The sequence below is a fragment of the Mixophyes fleayi genome, chromosome 1 (assembly GCF_038048845.1).
Source record: "Mixophyes fleayi isolate aMixFle1 chromosome 1, aMixFle1.hap1, whole genome shotgun sequence".
NCBI lineage: Eukaryota > Metazoa > Chordata > Amphibia > Anura > Limnodynastidae > Mixophyes > Mixophyes fleayi.
The window spans coordinates 122,476,147-122,501,220 of NC_134402.1; the positions used below are offsets into that span (position 1 = coordinate 122,476,147).

General features: G+C 43.6%; 1 protein-coding gene across 1 annotated transcript in view; it reads left to right on the top strand.

Annotated features, from left to right (window-relative positions):
* The first annotated feature begins 13,750 nt into the window (after positions 1-13,750).
* ANKRD50 (ankyrin repeat domain containing 50) overlaps positions 13,751-25,074 on the top strand; it is a 39,463-nt gene continuing 28,139 nt past the window's right edge. The window contains exons 1-2 of the mRNA XM_075200064.1: positions 13,751-13,912; positions 17,530-18,390. Of these exons, the coding sequence (XP_075056165.1) occupies positions 17,915-18,390 (476 nt within the window). The 5' untranslated portion in view covers positions 13,751-13,912; positions 17,530-17,914. The remainder of the gene's footprint in view (positions 13,913-17,529; positions 18,391-25,074) is intronic.

Consider the following 25,074-nt stretch of genomic DNA (forward strand, 5'->3'; position numbering starts at 1 on the left):
TCTTTACCAAGTTGGATCTTCGAGGTGCCTCTAATTTAATCCGGATCAAGTCCGGTGACGAATGGAAGACAGATTTTAACACCAGGGATGGCCATTATGAATATCTTGTTATGCCCTTTGGGTTGTGTAACACCCCCGCTGTCTTCCAGGGTTTCGTGAATGAGATCTTCTGGGGCTTGCTGTATGTCTGTGTCGTCGTCTATCTGGACGACATATTAATTTTTTCCCAGGATCTGCCCACTCATCATCAACAGGTGGCAGAGGTCCTTTCCAGACTCCGAAGAAATTCTTTATTTTGCAAACTAGAGAAATGTTCATTCGAGTTATCCCAGATTCCATTCCTGGGATACATTGTGTCCGGAGTTGGTCTTAAGATGGATCCAGAAAAGGTGAACGCTGTATTAAGTTGGCCCCAGCCAACTACTCTCCGAGCAATCCAACGCTTTTTAGGATTTGCGAATTGTTACAGACGCTTCATTCAAGGGTTTTCGTCCATTGCCTCTCCTATAGTGGCCCTGACCCGCAAGGGGGCTAACACTAAACTGTGGTCCTCCGAGGCCCTTCAAACTTTTCAGTCTCTCAAAGAGTCCTTCTCTTCTGCTCCTGTTCTTCGACAGCCTGATGTTACGCTTCCTTTCTTCCTAGAGGTAGACGCCTCTAATGTTGGCTTAGGGGCCATATTATCCCAAAGATCGGAGCAACAAAAATTCCATCCTTGTGCCTTTTATTCCCGAGGTCTTCTACCCGCGGAGAGGAATTATACCATCGGGGACAAGGAATTGTTGGCTATAAAAGCAGCATTAGAGGAATGGAGATATCTACTGGAGGGAGCTCGTCATCCCGTAACTATTTTTACGGATCACAAAAACCTGTCATATCTACAGTCAGCTCAATGTCTAAATCCCCGTCAAGCAAGATGGTCTCTTTTCTTTTCCCGTTTTGAACTTATTATAACCTTCAAACCTGCTGCCAAAAATAAAAAAGCAGACGCCCTGTCTCAGGCATTCGTGACGTCCTCAGACGTTGAAGATGGTCCTAACCATTCTATTTTAGATCCCAAGTGTGTGTCCCTGGCCACTTCGTCTACCAAGGTGCTACCATTTGGGAGAACCCTCGTGCCTCCATCTCTTAGGAGGAAAATATTGTCTTGGTTCCATTCCTCACGTTTTTCTGGACATTCGGGTGAACGCAAGACTTTAGAAATCCTTTCTCGAAGCTACTGGTGGCCCTCTATGAGGAAAGATGTCAAAGACTTTGTGGCCGCTTGTGAGCTGTGTTCCCAGTTTAAAACTCCCCGCAGAACACCAGCGGGATTACTACAACCACTACCCATTCCTTCCAAACCTTGGACCCATATTAGTATGGACTTTGTCACCGATCTTCCTCCAAGTAAAAAGTGTAATACCATCTGGGTAGTGGTGGATCGATTTTCGAAAATGGCACATTTCGTTCCTCTGACCGGTTTACCTTCTTCATCTACTCTGGCTGATCATTTCATCAAAGAGATTTTCCGAATTCATGGATGTCCTTCTGAGATTGTTTCGGATAGGTGAGTGCAATTCGTTTCCAGATTCTGGCGAGCCCTTTGTAAGACCTTGGGTATTCGGTTATCACTCTCATCTTCCTACCATCCTCAATCAAACGGACAGACCGAGAGAGTCAATCAAGATCTTGAAACTTTCATTAGGATGTTCTCCTCAGCCAACCAAGACACCTAGGTAGATCTACTTCCATGGGCTGAGTTCGCCCATAACAACATGTATCACGAGTCATCTTCAAGAAGTCCATTCTTTGTGGTTTACGGTCAACATCCGTCTTTCCCGGAATTTCCTGCCCTCCCTCCCACCCAAGTTCCTGCTGTGGAGACTGTTTGTCAGACCTTCAAAAATATCTGGTCTCAGGTCAAAACCTGTTTAAAAAAGACATCTGCCAGATACAAGTCCTTTGCGGATAAAAAGAGGCGGGCTATTCCACCACTAAAGATTGGAGATCGTGTATGGCTCTCCACTAAAAATATTCGCTTAAAGGTTCCATCTATGAAGTTTGCTCCTCGTTTCATTGGTCCATATAGGATCATTCAAGTGATAAATCCAGTCTGTTTCAAACTTCTACTACCCAAAAACCTTTGAATTTCCAACGCTTTCCATGTGTCATTACTCAAGCCTCTTATCATAAACCGTTTCTCCGTTCCTCCTTCAGCACCTCGGCCAGTTCAAGTTCATCAAGAGGAGGAGTTTGAGATCACTCACATATTAGACTCAAAAATTTCGCGAGTTCTTCGTTTCCTTGTGCACTGGAAGGGCTTTGGTCCAGAGGAGCGTTCCTGCATCCGGGCTGATGATCTCAACGCCCCAGCTCTCCTGAAAAAATTCTATTCCCAGAATCCGGGCAAACCCGGATCCTTGTGTTCTGTGCCCACCTTTAAAAGGGGGGGTACTGTCACTAACCGGACCGTGAGTGCCTTTGCGCTGGTGCGTGGCTCCCTAGCCTTCCTGCCGGCACCTGTCCTAAACCGCGGCCTTCCGCCATCCTAATCGACTGCGCATGCGCAGCTCCCAAGAACTCTTGTGACTGTTGCTTTTAATCCAAATTGGTTGATCAGGCGACTCCCTATTTAAGGCACCTGTGTGCATTACCTCATTGCCTGATCTTGGAGTCTCATTCCCTGTGAGTCTCTGAAGGTGTTCCCTGTGTTCTACTAGTGTCTTCAGTTTCCTGCTGATTCCTGATCTACTCATCGCTGGTTTCCATACCCGCTACTATCTCCTGTGTACGACTAGTGTCTTCAGTTCCTGTAGATTCCCTGTGATTCTCATCGCTGGTTTCCATACCTGCTACAGTCTCCTGTTTCCTGCCTGTGTCCTCAGTTGGACTCTGATTACCGGATCTACTCAACTGTGGTTTCTACACTGGTCTCTGCCGTCCAGCGTCTCTGCAGTTCCTGCATCTCCCTGTGGACAGACTGTTCTACTGAATAGCGGTATGCCTATCTGTTATTGACTTTCTATGTTTACTCTGCATATCCGCTAGGACAAGTCTCCACGCTCAGCAGCGGTATCCATACCCGCTATAGAATGTTATTGTTACGCTGCATACCTGTTTGGAATTAACCGTACTACTCAGTCGTTATATGCATAACTGTGATTGACTATCCATTATTGGCCTGCATATCTGTGCTGAGCAAGTCTCTACCAAGCAACGCCACACATGTCGTTATATAGACTTTGTTGGTTACGCTGCATACCTATAGGGATCAAGTTCCTCTGTGCTCTCAGTGTCTGCATCCTATTATCTTTGTATGCTTCCACTCATCAACACTTGTACACATCCTCACCTATTAAGCAGTGGTACAACTTGCTATACGCAGACCACTGACTTCCCCGCTACCTACCTGCACCTGGACAAGTCTTCTCACCATAAGCAGTGGTACAACTTGCTATACGCAGACCACTGACTTCCCCGCTACCTACCTGCACCTGGACAAGTCTCTTCACCATAAGCAGTGGTACAACTTGCTGTACGCAGACCACTGACTTCCCTGCTACCTCCCTGCATCTACTCACGTCCATCCTGATCTCCGTGTTCAAATCTACCTTTCCACTATATCAGCTAGTCGCTGATTCATTGACCAAAGATTGCTGCAAGTCACTGACTTTCCTATTATTTCTTGGCATTCTCTCTCCATCTGCTGTGATATCTTTTCCGCTAGTCACCCCGCTACCAGAGGACCGTTGTGTTAGCCCAGTCATCTGGTAAAATCCTGGGAAAGACTCCTAGTGCCCGTGACAATGGGCACCCACAATACTGTGCAACAGACAGGAAGCAGGAAGTCTTCACTTCCTGTCTGCTGATCTGAGGAGTGAGGAGCGACACTGGCCAGCACAACTACAGGTAAGTGAGGGGGTTACTGCCATGCAACTCTATAGGGACAGAAAGGAGGGGGATATGCCATGCAAATCTATAAGAAGGGAGGAGGGGGGGACTGCAATACAAATCTATAGGGAGGGAGAGGGGGTTGTCATACCAATCTATAGGGAGGGAGAGCAGGCTGTCATACAAATCTATAGGGAGGGAGAGGGGGGCTGTGCTACAAATCTATAGGTAGGGAGAGGGGGGCTGTCATACAAATCTATAGGTAGGGAGAGGGGAGCTGTCATACAAATCTATAGGGAGGGAGAGGGGGCTGTCATACAAATCTATAGGGAGGGAGAGAGGGGCTGTCATACAAATCTATAGGTAGGGACAGGGGGCTGTCATACAAATCTATAGGTAGGGAGAGCGGGCTGTCATACAAATCTATAGGGAGGGAGAGGGGGCTGTCATATAAATCTATAGGGAGGGAGAGGGGGGCTGTCATATAAATCTATGGGGAGGGAGAGGGGGGCTGTCATATAAATCTATAGGGAGGGAGAGGGGAGGCTGTCATACTAATCTAAAGGGTGGGAGCAGTGGGGCTGCCATGCAAATCTATAGGGAGGGAGAGGGGTTGATATGTGTGACTGGGGTTTTTTGATGTGACTGGGGGGGATAGCTACAGGGTGGAGGTAAGGAAAATGGCTGCAGAAGTGGGAGGTGAGGAAAAAAGCTGCGGGGGGAGGTAAAGAAAATGTCTATGGTGAGGGGGTTAAGAAAAATGGCTGCAGGAGGGAATGGGTGCAGTGTGGGTAATGACAATGGCTGCAGGGGGCAATGGCTGTAGGGGGGGTAAGGAAAATGGCTGCAGGGGGAGCAATGGCTGCAGGAGAGGGTAAGGAAAATGCTGCAGGGGGTATTTAAAAAATAGAGCAGCTTTGGAGGGCATAATCTCATGATCCATGATCCAATCTCATGGATGCTCTCTGTGGTCTCAGCAATCACTAGAATACTAAATATTAGTGAGATGGGGCTGGTAGAGGTTTGTATTTGATTGACCACAAATATTCAGATATTGCTTATATATGCTTGTACAATGGGGTACTTTTAGCTGGCCATAATGGAGTGTTTTGTTTTAACTAAAGGGCCTAATCGTTCAGGGTTTGTTAACATTTTGCATTATAATAAATTTTTGCATTTTCAAAACAGGAAGCCAACTTTCCAGAAGCCAGCGAGAGGATAACAAAGCTGCAAGAGAGAAGAACAAGAACAGGTAAGAGACAATGGCTAAACTTGAATGCTGGAGAATACACCATACTTGCCAACATTTTTTTTTCTTTTTCCGGGAGATGCCGGCTGGGACGTGGGCGTGCAGGGGGCGGGGCTGCGAAATCGCGTCATTTTGGCCCCGCCCCCGTGACGGAATGATGCAAATCGCGTCATTTTACAGTGGGGGCGGGGCTAAACGCCGCGATTCCGGGTGAATCGCGGCGTTTAAACTAAAATTTTCCCCCTTCCTATCAGGGAGATTGCCACACTCGTCCGGGAGACTCTCGCAAAATGCGGGAGTCTCCCGGACAATCCGGGAGAGTTGGCAAGTATGGAATACACCTGAACATTCATATTCAGGAGTATTCCTATATATTCGGGATGGGGGGGGGAGGGAAATGCGACCGTATTAGCCTAGGATGGCCAGAACCCTTAATCAGGCCCTGCCTGTATGGTCAACATTATAATTACATTAAAGCTGTGGCACACATAAGTTTACTGTAGCTTAAGAGATTTAGATTTTAAAGCGGATAATCGGCATATTCATAACTTGACTCATTTAGATTTGTTGTGGTATAATGCAACTGAACATATGTACTGCAAAAGCATGAGTATGTATACATCCTCAAGGTTAAATGAAGTACAGATTTAAGGGTGGGTGGAATAAATTGGTGCGATGGCACTATTTTTGTAGTTTTGAAACAAAACACATTCTACTGTCATTCATTTTTGTATGGATAAATGACACATGCAAAATGTGTCACTGTCACACAGAACAGGAGTCACACTCTTGTTGGGCTTCACATTTTGATATAATTCATTTATGTAATTATTTTTAACTTTTTCTACTGGGGGTTGCCGGTACATGTCTCCCCTGCACCTCAGCCTCAACAGAACATTTGAAATAGTTAAATAATGTGAGCTGACATACCTAGTTTATTGGATGATAGTCTCTCCTTCGCCCCCCACATCCAATCCCTTGTCCAAACCTGCCGCTACCAGCTACGCAACATTGCCCGCATCCGGCCCTTCCTCTCCCAAGATGTCACCAAAACTATCATCCATCCACTCATCATCTCCCGCCTTGATTATTGCAACCTCCTTCTTACCGGCCTTCCCCTTTCGCATCTCGCCCCCCTCCGCTCTATACTCAATGCGGCTGCAAGGCTCATCTTCCTTTCTCGCCGCTCCTCATCCGCCTCCCCTCTCTGCCTTGCCCTACACTGGCTCCCCATTCCTTACAGAATCCTTTTCAAACTCCTAACCATCACTTTCAAGGCTCTCTCCCAGTCTACCGCCCCCTATATCTCTAACCTCCTCTCTATTCACACCCCTGCCCGCCCCCTGCGCTCGGCCATTGACCGTCGCCTCTCCTCCACTCTGATCACCTCTTCCCACTCCAGAATCCAAGACTTCTCCCGTGCTGCCCCCTTCACTGGAACGACCTCCCTCGCTCCATCCGTCTTTCTCCCAATTTGTCCTCCTTCAAGAAGGCACTCAAAACTTACCTGTTCCTAAAAGCCTACCAACCTTACTCCTAACCCCCTCATCTCATCTCCTCCGCCTGCTCTCCTCCTCTCTCCTCCCAGCCCCCCTGTTCTCTCCCCATTTCTTCAACTTGCTCCCTGTGTGCCTGTGTTCTGTCTACCCTCCCTTAGGATGTAAGCTCATTTGAGCAGGGCCCTCTTCCCTTTGTTCTCCATACCTGTTCTTCTGCTCCGTCTTTACTGCATTAGCCTGCCTGGAGTCTCTGAAGTTTTGGTATTTTTTGTTTACTGTGTGTAATGTTTCACCTTGGTTAGTCTACTGTTTGTGCTGTGTACGACGCTGCGGAACTCTTGTGGCGCCTAACAAATAAAGGATAATAATAATAATGGTGTACTATACAGGCCCCAATCTGATTCTAGTATACAATACAGACTGCAATATGATAGCATGCTATATAACTCCATTCTGATGGCTAGTACACAATACAGACTCTACTCGATCAGCAGAGGAAGCAATGACATGCTAATATCAATGATACCACAAGTTGTTTTTGAAATTTAGTTTTGTGCCATAACTTTATCAGGGATAAACTTAGGAATATCTCACAACTGGGGACAACCTTGTCCAAAATGGGACTGGACTGCCCCCGGGGACGACTTATCGTCTTATCTTATTAACAAAATTAATATAATTCAGTAGAAATGAGCTTGGCAAGACCACTTCACAAAATAAAATTACAGTCTCTGCCAAATAAGCACAATATCAATAGAAATATACATAGTTGATGAGGTTGAAAAAAAGACACCAGTCCATCAAGTTCAACCCATTTTGGATCTCCTGCGATCCTGCACTTATATTTGAAATTGATCCAGAGTAAGCAACCGCCAATCTGTTTCAATTGTGAAAATCCCCCCAGACTCAATATTGCAGTCCTATTTTTACCATATATCCACTACTATCCTACATTTTAATTAACGGTCGTATCCCAGGATACACCTTTCCGCTAAAAATTTGTCTAACCCTTTCTTAAACATATCTATTGAATCTGCCATCACAACCTTCCCTGGCAATGAATTCCATATCTTTACTGCCCTTACTGTAAAGAACCCCTTCCTTTGCTGGTTGTGAAATTTCCTCTCTTCTAACCTTAGAGGGTGACCACGTGTCCTTTGTATAGTCCTTGGGGTAAAAACTTCCCATGAGAGTTCTCTGTATTGACCCCTAATGTATTTGTACATAGTAATCATATCTCCCCTTAGACGCCTCTTTTCTAAAGTAAACATGCCTAAACTGGCTAACCTTTCCTCATAACTTAATGACTCCATACCCTTTATCAATTTTGTCGCCCTTCTCTGAACCCTTTCTAGTTCCAAATTATCTTTTTTATAGAGTGGTGCCCAGAACTGTACTGCATATTCAAGATGAGGTCTTACCAATGATTTATACAGTGGCAAAATTACACTGTCTTCCCTTGCATCTATGCCCCTTTTTATGCATGCCAATACTTTGTTTGCCCTTGCAGCTGCTGCTTGACATTGAGCAATATTGCCAAGTCTACTGTCTACGAGCACTCCCAAATCCTTTTCCATTTTAGATTCTCCTAAATTAATTCCATTTAATTTATAGATTGCGTTCTTGTTTTTGATCCCTGAATGCATAACCTTACATTTATCTGTGTTAAACCTCATATTCCATTTGGCCGCCGAATCCTCCAGTTTATTTAAGTCCCTCTGTAGAGAAGCTACATCTTGCTCTGATTTTATTACCTTACAGAGTTTAGTGTCATCTGCTAAAATAGAAACTTTACTCTCTAAACCATCACCAAGGTCATTAATGAATATATTAAAAAGGAGTGGCCCCAGCACGGAACCTTGAGGTACTCCACTTAAGACTTTTGACCAATTAGAAAATGTTCCATTTATCACAACTCTCTGTTCCCTATTCTCTAACCAGTTTTCGATCCAAGTACAACTGTTGATTCCTAGACCCAGTTCCCTAATTTTGTAAACCAACCTCTTGTGTGGCACTGTATCAAAGGCCTTTGCAAAATCTAAGTAGACCACATCTACTGTCCTGCCCTGGTCTAAGTTTCCACTAACTTCCTCATAGAAACTAATTAGATTAGTTTGACATGACCTATCCCTCACAAATCCATGTTGATTCCCACTAATAATTTTATGGCGTACCAAGTAATCCTGAATACTATCCCTTAAAATACCTTCCAGTAGTTTCCCCACTATTAATGTCAGGCTTACAGGTCTATAATACACCATATTTGTACACCATGAAAAGCTCCTTAGTTTTAGAAAGAAAAAACTAACAAGGCAAACGTACAAAGAACCAGAGTATTATTATTATTGTAGAATTTTGTTATTATTGGAGATGTGTAAGGCGCCACAGTGCTCCGCAGCGCCGTACAGTAGGGAAAACAGTACATACATAAAACAGTGACATACAAGGTAGACAAAATAAACACAGACATGAAAACAAAGGGTATGGAGGACCCTGCTCATTAGAGAGCTTACATTCTAAGTGGAAGAGGGCACAGCTAACACCAGAGGAGCAAATGTGGCTCAGAGTGGAGATTGGCAGAGCCACAGTGGCGGATCCAGGGGGGCGATCGGGGCGAACGCCCCCCCTAGCAGACACTTGCTGCCGACGGCTGCACAGTATGTGCAGGTCCGTCCAGCCATGACAGGCAGGGACAGTGTGCTGCCCGGCTGCTCTGACTGTGTTTAAAACACAATCAGAGCAGCCGGGCAGCACACTGTCCCTGCCTGTCACGGCTGGACGGACCTGCACATACTGTGCAGCCAACGGCAGCCTAAGATGTTAGAAAGGGGCGGGGCCTAAATCGCCCCCCCTAAATCGCCCCAGGTACAGCATTTTTCTAGATCCGCCCCTGCAGAGCCGTAACTTAGAATTCTAGCGCCTGGGACGGGAAAGACAAATGCCGCCCCCCTAGCCCTCAATTTTAACCAAATTAATCTAAAATATTCCTAAATTGCGCACCCTTTCAGCAGGGCTGAATTTACCGCTAGGCAACCTAGGCACCTGCCTAGGGCCTAGCGGCTCTCGGGGGCACAGCTGGGGGTGACAGGAGCAATTTTAAAAACAAATAAAAAATTCGGCCCCTCCCCCGACTCGCGGCATAAGCCCGTGCCACGTGGGGGTTCCGCGAGTCGGGGGAGGGGGTGTCGGGTGCTGCAAATCGGGGGAGGGGGGGTCGGGTGCCGCAAATCGGTGGAGGGGCTACATGGGGCTAGTGTGTTGGCTGGTCTCCTCTCTCCTCTGTGTGGCCTGCTGTGTGTCACATGGGACGTGCACCACATGACAGGTGCCGTCCCATGTGTGAGGGGGATGAAGACTCCACAGCTCCTAGATGGAAAAAGGTAAGTTTGGGGGAGGGGTGGGGTAGTATATTAAGTGTGTGTGTGTATATATATTGTGTGTGTGTGTGTGTATATTGTGTGTGGCCACTGTGTCCGTGTATTGTGTGTGTGTGCGTGTGGCCACTGTGTACATGTATTGTGTGTGTGTGTGTGAGGGGCCACTGCATCCGTGTATTGTGTGTGTGTGAGGGGCCACTGCGTGCGTTTATTATGTGTGTGTGAGGGGCCACTGCGTGCGTTTATTATGTGTGTGTGAGGGGCCACTGCGTGCGTGTATTGTGTGTGTGCGTGAGGGGCCACTACGTGCGTGTATTGTGTGTGTGAGGGGCCACTGCGTGTGTGTATTATGTGTGTGTGTGTGTGAGGGGCCACTGCGGGCGTGTATTGTGTGTGTGAGGAGCCACTGCGTGCGTGTATTGTGTGTGTGTGTGTGTGTGAGGGGCCACTGCGTGCGTGTATTGTGCCCCCCACATCCAATCCCTCGCCCAAGCCTGTCGCTTCCAACTCCGTAACTTTGCCCGCATCCGTCCCTTCCTCTCTCAAGTTGCCACCAAAACTATCATCCATGCTCTCATCATCTCCTGCCTCAACTACTGCAACCTCCTACTTACTGGCCTCCCCTGCTCCCACCTCGCCCCCCTCTGCTCTATATTCAATGTGGCTGCGAGACTCATCTTCCTCTCACGCCACTCCTCCTCTTCCTCCCCTCTCTGTCTTGCCTTACACTGGCTCCCCTTCCCCTATAGAATCCTTTTCAAACTCCTTACCACCATTTACAAGGCTCTCTCCCAGTCTACTGCCCCTTATATCTCTAACCTCCTCTCCATTCACACTCCTGCCCGCTGCCTGTACTCAGCCAATGATCGCCGCCTCTCCTCCACTCTGATCACTTCTTTCCACTCTAGAATCCAAGACTTCTCCCGTGCTGCCCCCCTTCACTGGAACGACCTCCCTCGCTCCATCCGTCTCTCACCCAACCTGTGCTCCTTCAAACGGGCACTTAAAACTCACCTGTTCCTTAAGGCCTACCAACCATCCACTTAACCTCTCATCTCTTCTGTTCCTCCCCTGGCCCCCTTTTTTCTCTCCCCTTTGCTTCACTGGCTCCCTTCTGTGCCTGATTTTGTTCACTCTCCCTTAGGATGTAAGCTCGTATGAGCAGGGCCCTGTTCCCTCCTGTCTCCATACCTGTTCTTCGGCTCCCACTCTACTGTATTTGCCTGTCCGGAGTTTCTGAAGTATTGGTATTTTATGTTTAATGTTCTGTACTGTTTTACCCTGTATGGCATTGGCAGTTCCAGGGGGGGGCTGCTCTGATTGTGTTTTAAACACAATCAGAGCAGCGGAACAGCACACTGCCACTGCTGAACGGACCTGCACATACTGTGAAGCCGCCGGCAGCCTTAGACATCAGAAAGGGGACGGGGCCTAAATCGCCCCCCCAAAATCGTCCTGGGTAGGACAAATGTCTAGATCCGCCCCTGCTGTATGGTCTACTGTTTGTACTGTGTACGGCGCTGCGGAAACCATGTGGCGCCTTGCAAATAAACGATAATAATAATAATAATTGTGTGTGTGTGTGTGAGGGGCCACTGCGTACGTGTATTATGTGTGTGTGTGTGTGTGTGTGTGTGTGTGAGGGGCCACTGCGTGCGTGTATTATGTGTGTGTGTGAGGGGCCACTGCGTGCGTGTATTATGTGTGTGTGTGAGGGGCCACTGTGTGCGTGTATTATGTGTGTGTGTGAGGGGCCACTGTGTGTCTGAAGGGGGGGGGGGGGGGCAAACCGATATCATGCCAAGGGCCCCATGAGGTGTAAATCCGGCACTGCCCTTCAGCGTTGCGCCCTGGGTGGTCGCCCCTGTCGCACAGCCCTAGTTACGGCCCTGGAGATTGGGACAGTTGTGAGGGTGCAGTAGTGTGAATAGTGTTATCGGGGATGAGGTTACCTTTTAAAAAGAGATGGGTTTTCAAAGAGCTTCTAAAGATTTGAAGACTGTGGGAAAGTCTGATTGAGCTAAGAGTAGAGATAAGTGACATTTTTAAAACTGTTCAGCAATTTGCTATAAAATCTCCAAAAAGAGCATTTACACACCCAGAGCCCAATAGACATTTTGCAGAATGGTGAAGCAAGAGTGGAACTCAAAGGGGCATATTCAATTCCGATTACTGGCCGCGATTACGCGCGGCTGCGCATATAAAGCGTCAATACGGTAGTGCAATATCCCGGATTTCTGTGTGCACCCCTATGGGGAGAAATCCATGATGTTGCGTTACCGGGACCCGTGCGGCCGCGAATCGCATTTGAATATGCCCCAAAGATTGTATCGCCATAACTTCACACCTCTGAATAATGGCCTGTTCTGCCACAAAACTGGATTTGTATAGATTTTCAATGCAACTTTGGTCATCTGTAGACCAAAGGTGAGCATACATTTGAACATGACCCAGTTGTATGTAGTTTAGCCCTTGTGACAAGCCAAGCAAATTGGCCGCTGAACTCCATTTTATTGTACTTTCACTTTTATTGTGTGTATTATGAAATGCTGTAGTAACCATGGCAAAGCCAGGAAATATCTATATACATATATCAGCTAGGTGTTGTCCCAGTGCTAACTGTGCATGTACTGCAAAGACCTGTGTAACTTCACTGCTATTGCAACTCTGTAGAATAAGTGAAATGTTTAATACTCATAGCTGTACCATTAAGAAATTCGTAATCATGTATATACCTTATATGTTAGTGATATTTGACACCCTCATTTTCCAAACTCCCCCCCCTCCAGATCCTTGGAGAGAAGTCATGTGACAGGGGGGTGGGAGGGGGCGTGGTGACATCATTGCATCACCAAAGTCCCGCCCCCGCTATAAAATGTCCGGGAGGACTCACAGAAATTCGGGAGCCTCTTGGGAATTCGGGGAGAGAAGGCAAGTATGCCATACTTGCCAACTTTCTAAAGTTGGCTTCCGGAAGCCTGCCGGGGGAGGTGGGTGTAATGGGGACGGGGCTCCAAAATTTGCATCATTTTGGACCCGCCCCATGACGTAATGACGCAAATGCATCATTTTACAGCAGGGGGCGGGGCCAAACAGTGCGATTCCCAGTGAATCGCTGCGTTTTGGACCTTATTCTGCCCACTTCACTAGGAAGTGGGCAGATGTGGGAGATTGCCTCACTCTCCCGTGAGTCCGTTAGACTCTCGCGAAATGCGGGAGTCTCCTGGACAATTTGGGAAAGTTGGCAAGTATGAAGTATGCTTAAAACACCCTTCTCGTTTAATTAATTTAGTGTAAGTAACTACAATAGTAAACTAAGTACAGGAGCAGAACATTTATTTTTTTGTTGGTGGAAAGGGTCATGATAGAGGGTCCTCATTTATCCATAAGCAATACCACTAGTATTTTTCTTTCTTAAGAAATATATATTGAAAGAATCTGTCGTTTTAGTCTGAAGGAGATGCGAATGAAATCTCATATCTGACAGTAAATATTTTAAAAAGTGAAAACAAGTCAGGGGGTTACACCAGGACGCCTAATCACGTGACCCTGCTGTCCGCAAAGCCGGTAGAACTACAACTCCCGTGATGCAGCGAGCAAATTGCTGGCTGGTGTCCAGACCATGGAGACGGGAATGTGGCTGGAAAGCGTGACGTCAGGCTGTGGGTGTGGCAGCCAGGCAGAGTGTCCTCGGCTTCCAGCAAGCTGTATGGCTGCTGTCTCCTCCTGCTGTTTAGAGGCGGAGACCCGGCTGACGGGGAGGAGCAACCGCTGCACAGCCAGACTGAGGACCCGAGAAAGAGGGGAAACAAAGAGCCAGCACCCCGGGGAGAGAAGCGACAGGCAACGGGGACTGACACCCGGTCTGTGGGGAGTGGTGCCCAGTGCAACTCTACACACAGAGGCAGCTTCAGGTAAATATCCCGGGGCAAAGGCGGACACCTCAGCGCTTGGGGAGCAAGGGAGGGCAGTGCAGGATGTGCTGTGTATATACACATATGTGACTATGAACACACCCACACAAGTGTAAACAGTACATGATACATGCATGTCGTATGCAGCACACATATGTCAGTACCCCAGCGAGTCACTAGTCCTAATTACACACAGCTCATCAGTGTGTCCTATTGTCTGCTAATGTAGAGAAGTTATCTGTGTGCATGTCAGTGTGTGTATTTGTACCTTTCGTCTCTTAAACCGTAGAATGTCTAAACCACTGTCTGCAGGAGACTCCCCACATTATGTTGATAAGCATCCCGCACACAGAAGGTGGACTGTACTTCTACGAGATGTGTAAGATGCACACATGCAGCTGGATACGGGTGTGACTGGCTTATCCCCAATAACCGACCAACTCATCAATTGTTGCACCTCCACCCTGTTTGTAGACCCCAAACTCCAGCTGCACGGACACCCCCCCCCCCCCCCCCACTTCTACAGCCCATCATGCTATATCTATCCGGGGCTGGGTCATTGGCCTTGCACAGCATGTCATTGGCCTTCTGTTATATTATGTGTTGTGTGCATACAGCCCCCTGTGTACGTGTGTCTGCATGGCCAGACACGGATGGCTGGAGCTGCCCAAGTCTCCATGCATACACAGGAAAGGGGGCTTGGGATCCTCCAGCAGCACAAAGGTCATGAGCTGTGCTGGGGAGGAGGAAGAAGGCCATAAATACCCAAGAGCAATGTGCAAAATCCTGAATAAGAAATCACTTCCACCCCATGCAGAGAGAGAAAAGAGAAAATTGCAGCTCAGAGCTGACCATGTTGCAAGGGTGTATATGAAGGGTAAATTCAAGGCTAGCTGCTGTCAGAAAGAGTCCCCCCCCCCCCTTTCCAACAGGTTTTTTTTGTTTTCCTTTGAAGGAGTTTGAATTCCTCTTCTAATGTTGTTTTTTGTGGCACTGCTTTTTTAACGTAAGGGTTTACAGTGGCACTTAACCATTTACATATACTTTGCATAATTGTATTGACAGCTATTCAGTAAAAAAAAGTTTTAATTTTACTCTGTTTATACTCAGATATTTCTGTATCTCTCTTTACTTAGTAGGTATAATCAGTACATGGTTGAGGTTAGATCTAAAGCTAATTTGTCATAGGGGTGTGTCGATAAAACTGCAAGCCAGGAATTGGTGCTTACCACTGATGAGCATTGTGTGGTTTAAAAATGCATGTTTTAATTCCAAACACAGTGAAAATGCAAACTGCAAAGCTCAGCATAGATTGTTTAAAGCAATTTGCTTCCATTGATGGAAGGTGAACTGCGGCAGAGCATGGGCAATGTGTTGAAACAGATTAAAGGGGCGATGCCAGACAGATCAGGCATGTAATTCATACAGCGTTCTCCAGTGCCTATAATCATCAGTTTTCTTCCTCCTCTATTTGTCTGCAAATGCATTCCGGATGTATTAATATTCTTTTACTGGAACCTGGAAAGTATTGACATTAATGCATTAGCCTTTAGATTTCTGTAATAGTTTTACAACTATGTATGAATTCCTTACTCTATGGATTTCTTTACCTTTAAAAAATGGTAGATATTTTTTAGAGCAAGCAAGTTTGTAATTTGTCTCGTTGCTTGCACTTACTTGCAAAATACATTTACGGCCACTAGTAGAGGAATCGGTTTTCTCCTATTTGTATGTATTTCACAGCTTAATATCTTTGTGGCATTTAATATATGTGCTCTTCTCTGGGTGGGTCGTCTGCACATCTGTGATACCCAATTAAATATACATACTTTTTACTTGACTTAAGTTGAAGAGACACCAACATTAAATTTTAATACTATGGTGTGACAATCGATAGCTGTTATTACCACAAAATAAAGTCTGAAACAGAAACCACAGTCTCTGTAATCTAGCAAATGGTGACATTTACTTTAAAAACTGTCATACAAATTTGAATAAAGCTTTCCTAAGTGATTTGAAATGTCTTTGCATACAAACCCATTGTGTCTCCACAAGAGTCTTGTGGAATAGTCATTCTCCAGTAGTAATATCACTTTCTGTGTCCTCTCAAGGAGTCTGCCACACATACTCCCCGTAAGGGCTTGTACTCCTGGTGGTTTTTCTATCTGTCTGTGTATGGATCATATCTGGAGCTGAACGTTTGCTAATTGGGGATAATGGCTTTAAAAGTACTCTGAAGTCTGGACATATATAAAATACAGCAAGCAGTGGTCATTGTCCAGTCTTCATATACTATAATACAGTGAGATTATAGATAAAGTGTTTATCACAGTGATCTGTTGCTGAAATGTTTATTTGCGCTTCAACTGTGCACTTGATTCACTGAAATGGGGAAACACCAAACAAATGAGTGGCATTGTATATGGAAAATATGCTCTTACATTAGTCATTTCTTATGTGCAGGGCATGCTTGTGTTGTGGGAGTCTCTGATTGTGCGGACACCTTGTGCTATGATATATTTGTATTGCTCTTTCATGATCTCTACAACTATATTTTGCGCTGCTATATGTTGAACTGTGATCTGTGCTGCTATTTATATATTTCTGTGTGGAAACAGACATTGAGGTAGACCACAAGTGATACATATGTAAAATTACAATTGTAATAATGTAGCAAAGTAAAAATCATATTTGCATAAAGATATGGGTTAAAAGGCATATCTTGAGGTATTTTATAATTGCAAATGTCATGTCTTCTGGGATGAAAAGGTTATTAAACAATTTTTTTTTATTGTAGTTAAATGTATTCAATGTTGAATACATTATTATTACTTCAAAACATTTCACTTGATTACATACATTAGTTCACATGTATTGGATTTGCTATTTTTGCCCAATATTGCCAAAATTGTCATACCCTAAATCATTGATGGGCAGCAGGCAGCTGTAGGACTGCATGTGGTTCGCCAAGCCTTCACCTGCAACCCCAAGCTCATCTCTGCTTTTTGTCCTTTGAGTCCTCATTCTTATTTTATGCCCTACTGAGCTGTACTTGCAGCCCCAGCTCTAATTCTGAGATTAAGGGTAGTATGGTGCCCTTCAAGCGTATTAGGTTGCCTAGCTCCTTCCCTAAATATTCAGTAAAATTTAGGATTGGCATAGTGTCTGGTCAGTTTACTTTTTCTGCATGTTTAGTGTAAACTTCTTTACTGGGATTCCCAGATGCAAAAATATGTTTTTGTTCTGTTCTCTTCAGAGCATTAGCATTAGCAGCAGCACACATTATTTTTTACATGCCAGAATCACCATGTCTGTTGCATTGCAATAACCATTTCAGAAGGCAGCAATATGATAAGATTGTTGTTGCTTCAGAAATACAAAATGTATTATTTAAATATATACTTTAGTTTAACGATGTAATGTCGCATTTATGTAATACTTAGATTTACAACCTCAATTTCACGATTGTGCATGTCTATTGAAATTTGTGTCCTGTCCACTTTTTAAATAAAGTTATTCAAATGCTGTATTATTCAAATGAACTGTAGCATGTGATGATCAGTTGTTTTGGTGCATACTAACGGTTGCTTTCCCATTCTCCCCCTTCATTTTTCCAGATGTATTGTCTCCTGCTTGTAGTGAAAGAATGCACAGTTATATGAAAAACAGATGCAGTGATGAGAGTACTTGACTGTCTGAACCATCTGAAAAGTATTACTCTTGGATGTAGGCAAAATATTGCCATTCCTCATATGAACTGGGTCTTTTAAGTACTTAATTGTAAAATGGGGACAAACGCATGCAGAATATTGAACGTGCTGCACCTGGAGATTGACATTTACTGGAACCATTGAATTCACCCTGCATTCCACTGCCCTTTCTTGTTTGGGATATGTCACTACTGGAATTCAGTTCTATCTTTTGCCCCAAGGTTTATTTGGTTTCAGATGTTGAAGTAATACAATTTTGTGCGAGTGCTCAAATTCACAATCAGTAGCTACAATGGCTCAGACGAGTTTGCTGCAGGGAAAACCATTCTACTGCAGGGAATGGATCTTCCACAAGCTCCAGCACTGTCTACAGGAAAAAACGAACTGCAACATAACTACAGCAAACAAACTATCACTTGTGGTAAACTCTGGCAACAATGGAGGCAGCACTGGCAAAGGAACAGCCTGGGGTTTGCTATTTGTTGGGGGCCCTGGCAGTGGAAAGACAGCTCTTTGCACAGAATTGGTATGGCCAAGTTCACCTGCAGGTTTACAAAGAGGCTTGCACCTCCAGGTTCTGGCTTTCCACTTTTGCAGGGCCCAAGACTCTGATACTCTATGTGTGGGAAGCTTCATCAGGACTCTGGTTGACCAGATTAGTCAAGGAGGGCTGATGCCAGGATATGAGGACAAATTAAATGACCCTTCAATTCAAAAACTTTTACAGCCTGGAGAATGTGAACGTAATTCATCTGAGGCCTTTAAAAGGTATAGTATTGTATAAAGAAGCAACCTAGATCGATATAGTTAACACTTGCAATCATAACTGAAATATCATACAAAACATTGATGATCAGTCTGTGTTAACAGTTCTTGTTTGATAGTAGCCAATAGGAATACTTGATGCACTCCTATACCATATGTGTTTATCACAAACATCTTTTGAAATCTGTTGTAAAGCTTTCTAGAGTTTTTATGTATTTTTTTTTAAAGGTTGTATCGTGGCTCAAAGTGTGCTGGTGTCAGTTTCACATATTACTTCCTGCTTAAATTATTTTTCATCTCCAAGCCTATACCTGACATCACATTTTAAAAATAAATGTATGTTTAGTATATATTTATATAACATGAGCTGGTTTAAACATTAAATTGACCACCAAACTTATAGTAACAGTTAAAAAGAGCTATTGCAAGTATTCATAGGTATCAATGCAAATATTTCAGAAGCTTTCCACAAATTATAATATTTTATACTGTTGCTCTATTAGGAGGAGGGGGGGTATTTTCCTCTGTGGTCAATAGTCTGTCTGTAGTCTGGATCATACAACATGATTATTCAAGATGATTGTGTGTGCTTGGCTTATTAGTGAGTGTATATCATTTTCTCATTGATTAGTGTCTTTCAGAAATTATTATTATTATTATCGTTTATTTGTAGGGCGCCACAAGGTTTCCGCAGCGCCGCACATAGTAATTCATAGTAATTCATAGTAATTCACATAGAAATTCTTCTGAATGTTGCAAGATGCCTTTTTTTTATTTATTTTTTAATAAAAAGTTAGAATTTTAGGTCTAGTGGCCATTTACTTAATTGATAGTTAATGACTTTTGTTGGTGGGGGAGGGGGAATGGTTGTTGGTGACCCGTGGTTCATGTCCAAACAGTCAATGCAACATAGCTGTCAGCGTGTGTACTGATTCACCTGATGTAAACTGATTGTTCTTAGTTTTGCGAATGAATGACAAAAAAACAACAATGAGTTTGAATGAACTGTTTCACAAAGAGATCAGTGATCCTTATTTTTATTCTTTTAAGTTAGGTTCAGCATCGTGTATACACAGCGCAGGGCAAGTGCCATGGATATAGTTTAGAACCCGAGGTAGATTTGAAGGATAGATATGGATGGTTTCTTTTCACTTAGTGTTTACAATCTGCATTTTGTTAATGTGTTCGTGTCATGGCAAGATCACAGCAGAATAGCTGTAAGCAGTACAACCCTTGCACAGAATATATTGGTTAAAACCACACATTGTGTACTAAATATACCACGGCACGTGCCCAAGATGAGGCTTCTAGTAGAGTTCCCCAACTTCTGCTACTATTATGTTAGTGTTTGATACAATACAAAATTCAAATCTTTCCTTTGGTGTCTCCTTTGCAGGTTTTACCCCCTCCCTGCTTCCTTGGGGTGTTATTGAGTTCACTGCTGACCCCTCCCCCCCCCCCCCCTTCTCTTGTCTCTTAATACTGGTTCCACTGAAATGTAATAAGATGGGTTGGTATGCTTGTGATACACAACTTAAGATCTCTTCACGTGAACTCTCTTCCCAGGAAATTACCTACATCACTTAATGCCTCAGCTGTCTCCTTCCTGATGTCATCGCTCTATCTGTCCAAAACTGCAAAACTGAGCACCTTGTTTTTTAACCTTCCATCTTAACTTCATCCTTTTCCAGTGCTGAACAGGTTCCAAGAGTACTGTAACCAATATGCCTGCAAGGTTGGTGCTGGTGCCTAACATCTGGGAGTAATTTCTATTCATTTTAATTGTTGCCAGTTTTCTATGTCTCCTTAAAAGATCCCTCTGACTTAATTTTGTTAAGCCCTATGTGGCTGGATCACATAGAAATAACTTATTGTAGATATTTATTTTAATTACCGTAGATGTGCAATACAGAGGTGCATATCATTGCAAATGTATGTATCTTTTGAGACAGTATGTCACGTTTGAGTTTTGCAACTGTCTAGAGACAGGTAATCTCATGTTAATTAGACATTTCCGTCAATGAGTGGCCAAAGCGTCTGTTGAGCCTGAAAGACACAAGGAGGTAATTATACTTGCTGGTAGACTCCCTATGCAAGTGATCACAGATGAATGTGAATTTTGCAACTTAAATTGCGGTCAGAACAAGTTTAGAGAAATGTTATGTTCTGAAGGTAAACATTGAATTAAAAAACATCAGACGTAGTGGGGCAGCTAGCAGCAATGTAAAAAGGTGTTAAACCCCTCCAGGCTTATTTATGGGCAGAGTCTCCATGAAGCACTTGGATTAGTTAGAGGGGTAGGATTACATATCTGTGCAAAGCTGTATAAAAAGTGTACTGTTTGACCATGTATCAGTATTATACCATCTGTACATTCTGGATATCGCTAGTACCTCAAACTAGTGTAAATGTCCTTTTCAGGACTTCCTGAGCTAATAAACTTCATTGCTTAAGGAACCGGTTTGATGCCTACTTACCTGCTGTAATCCCTGGAACACAGATTAAATCAAATGTAATCCGTTGTCCAGCTATTCTGTGGTTGAGGCCCATTGTCTAGTACCAATGGTTCTCCCCGCTACCCTGCAGCTCTGGCCAGTGTGATAGGCCAGAGGGAACCATCCAGAGCAACCCTGATCTAAAGAAATTGTAAGCTTGCGAGTAGGGCCTTCTTACATCTACGTATGTATATATTACCCAGTATTGCTTTATTACTGTTTGTTCCCAATTGTATAGCACTCTGGAATCTGCTGGCACTATATAAATAAATGTTGATGATAAAGGAAGAGGTCAGGGGTACCAGCCCAGGTGCCCAGCGAGGCGGTTACTAGCAACGAAATTACCCAGAAGGAAGCAGTTCTAGGTGCTTTTGTAGGAGCCTAGTGTTGGTAGCAGGCACCTCCTACTGCGACAGGAGGGGTGCATTTGGGATAAAATGGGATGGTGGCAGGGCAAGCCCATCTGGTCTCCAGCAACACGGACAGCAGGTCCATTCTGTCACACTCTTTATTTGAGTAGTTAACTCTACCGTCACTTACATATAATATACACTATATGGACAAAAGTATTCGGACGCTTGAATCATACACCAACAGGGACTGTAATGACATTGTATTCAAACACATATACTTTACTATCGAGTTTGTACCCCTTTTTGCAACAATAGAAGCTTCCACTCTTCTTGGAAGGCTTTCCATAAGATGTGGGAGTGTTTCTGTGGGAATTTGTGCCCGTTCATTCTGTAGAGCATTTATGAGGTCAGGCACTGATGTTTGTCGAGAAGGCCTGGTGCGCAATCTCCGTTCCAGTTCATACCAAAGGTGTTCGATGGGGTCAGAGCTCTGTCCCTGTCAGTCTCTGCAGTCCTTGCCAAACCCAGACTCTCCATCTGACTGCAAAACAGAGAAGCTTAATTTGTAACTCCACAGAACTTGTTTCCACAGTTCAGTGTCAGTGTGCTTTACACCACTCCATCTGATGCTTGGCATTGGTCTTGGTGATGTGAGGCTTGCATGCAGCTGCTCAGCCATGAAAAACCATTCCATTAAGCTCCCACCGCTCAGTTTTTGTTCTTCCGTTTCGTGGCTGGGTTGTTGTTGTTGTTCCTAAACACCTCCACTTTCTAATAATATCACTTACAGTTGACCGAGGAATATCCAGCAGGGAAGAAATTTTATGAACAGTCTTATTGCTAAAGTGACATCCTATCACAGTACCACGCTTGAAGTAACTGAGCTCTTCAGACTGACCCATTTTGTATCACAAATGTTTGCAAATGGAGACTGCATGGCTAGGTGCTTGATTTTATACACCTCTGGCAACGGGTCTGATTAAAACATCTCAACTCGATAATTAACAGGTGTGGCCAAATACTTTTGGCCATATAGTGTATATAGTCCACTGACTTGGGGTCATATGGCAATCTGCTCAATATTTCATCTCCACGATACCACAAAAGTATAAAAAAAAAAAAAAAAAAAAAGCATGTTGCCACATGTCAGAAATATTTCCCAATCTTACTAAATTATGCTATTAAACCCCAAATACATGTAATAATTTTCCATCTTGATTATTGGGATCCCTCTGGTCACCTGCTTTCCATTAAGTCATTGCTTCTTAAAATTATGGGTTCGTGTGCTATATGGAGTGATCCTCTTTTTGTAAACAAATTGTGTGCTACAAATTACTAAAAAACAAACCCTTAAAACCCAGATTTCAATATTATTTTGTAAGAATCTCAAATTTGCTGTTTGTTAAAATTATCAACAATAATGTGCATAGATTTATATAATGTTATTAAAAAAACTTGCTGATTCATAGACATTATCTGGGAACCACACTGTCACTCCTTTCATTAATTTTAAGTGTAGCTGCTAGATTGACCATGAAGTTTTTTAATCTGTAATTCTCTGCCTGTCCTTGCACAGGTGTCTTTTTTTTTTTTTTTTTGCTTATACAACAGTGATGGGCAGTAGTACTTTTCCTCTTTGGCTTTTTTCCTATTGATTCTGATGTCACAAAGTGAGCACAGTGTATTTTTATATGCAGCAAAGTAGTTAGAGATTGAATGTTTTGTCTTCAACCTTAACCGGTGTTTGCATTGCTTGAAAACATCTAGCTGGTAGTCAGATCTTCTAATGCAATATAATGGCCAACATTTTGCATTGTTTTGAAGTCAATGAAAATATCATGTTATCTGCCACAACTCTAAAATATAATTGAAAATTGTTGTTCTTGCCTTCAGACCTCTCCATGCTGTTGCATTATAAATCTTATATCTACTACCAATATACCTACCCAGTTGTGGTTTATAATCTGTCAAAACCAACATTTGCCATTTTTCCTTATTAGCACCTCCCGCACATGTCGCTTCTACTGTTCTGCACCAATTCCGAAAGGGAATTGGTGAAGAACAGTAGAAGAGACCTTAAAAAGTTTAAATGGTCTAAAAAAAAAACATAATTATTTTAAGTACACTGGTCATAGTTGCTGTACTTTTTTGGTAAGTTACCCTGTCCTCTCTGCCCTTACTTTACAAAAAGTGTGCTTTTGTTCACAACGCTTAACCTTACCCTTGCTTCCTCAGGCTCAGAAAAGGGAGATGTCACTATCGCTAATACAATACTAGGTAAAACAGTCATGTTCAAAAGTATACTCTGGTTTTGGGTCTACTCTCTCTCTTCCACTACTCCAGCTCTACATAATAAACTCTGCATTGTTTTCCATGACACTTATTTCCTATTGTAGAGATACTTCCCTTCTAAAAATGTGCACACTTTAGGTAAAGCAGGTTTATAATTTGCAACCTGCCACTTTTGCAGCTATGAGTGCACATCCAACACATCTCTCTCTGGCCTCAGAACGCTAATATTGTGTGGATCTGACCATATTTTTCTTAATATCGAAACTTTAGTAGGAATACAGCAGAGTTGGGGAGTTATTCCCATGGTCTTCATTTTTGTATTGTCTGCTTTGATGTGAGAGGAAGTAGAGAAAAGTTTGCACATGTGCACTAAATTAAGCAGAACCAGGATGCGAAGGGGTATTCTGGATGTAAGTGTTTTTTAGACTATCGGATATGCTACCCTTTATGCCGTCCCTTTCGTTGGTGACTAGGTGGGGAAAAATGTTATCTTGGTAAATAAATGCCCCCAGCTTGATGACGGAGCCACTTTAAATCCTTGATGGGAGTTACTTTCAATGTCATCCTACAGAGCAGACGGGGCCAGGAAGAAATGAATATTGCCTTTATCAGGTTGTTTAATGATAAAAAAAAACTGATGTAAAAGTTTAAAGACCCCTGGTCAAATTGCATTTTCAGTGAAAAGTTGGTGGCAGGTCTACAGATTGTAATGTACATTTAAAAGATTGAAAAGCAATAAAACTGAACGTGGCATGTGTAGAAGTTTGGATACGCTGACAGTCTGTCCTTGGTAATACCATTTTTGGCAAAAATCACAACTTTCACAAAATTTTATATTCCCAACTATAAGTCTATTTATTATTTGTTAGGAATTGTTCCCACTCTTCCTTGCAGAACTCTCCTAGCTTGGAAATATTCTTGGCTCTTCTTGCTAGCACACCAATTTTCAGATTTGACCATAGTTTTTCAATAATATTTAAGTCTTTGGACCATCCTAAACTATAATCATTCATTCGTTTAAGGACTTTATGGTCATTTTTGAAGTATGTTTTAGATCATAATAGCTCCATTCCCTTAATCCACGATTTCCAAGGTGTTTGCCTTAACTTTTTTTTTTTTCATTTTGGTGTTTCTGACAAGAGAAACTCCATGCAGGCAGTGTTTAGATATCTTTTTATAGATTATATTTTGATTTAAGTTGTAAATCGGCTATATATAGAACCCCATGGTTGCTGAGTGTAGGCACAACGCCCAATAGCTTTTGGTTTAGGACAATTGCTTGTAACTATACACCAACATATAAGACCATGCTGCTTTTATAATGCCATGCCCCTTTTCATTACACTCTGCATTTTAGCATATTATACCGGTCACCTTGATTTGCAGCCTCTAGTGACCATGTTCAGGGATCACTTTTTTGTGTCGCTCCACCATGCAGGACCCCTTGCTTATGACTGTAATTCATCTCACGTGTGCCACACTTCCGGCATATTTACATAAAGTTGCTGCCAATGGTTTACTAGATACTTGTCCTTGATTGTGCTCCA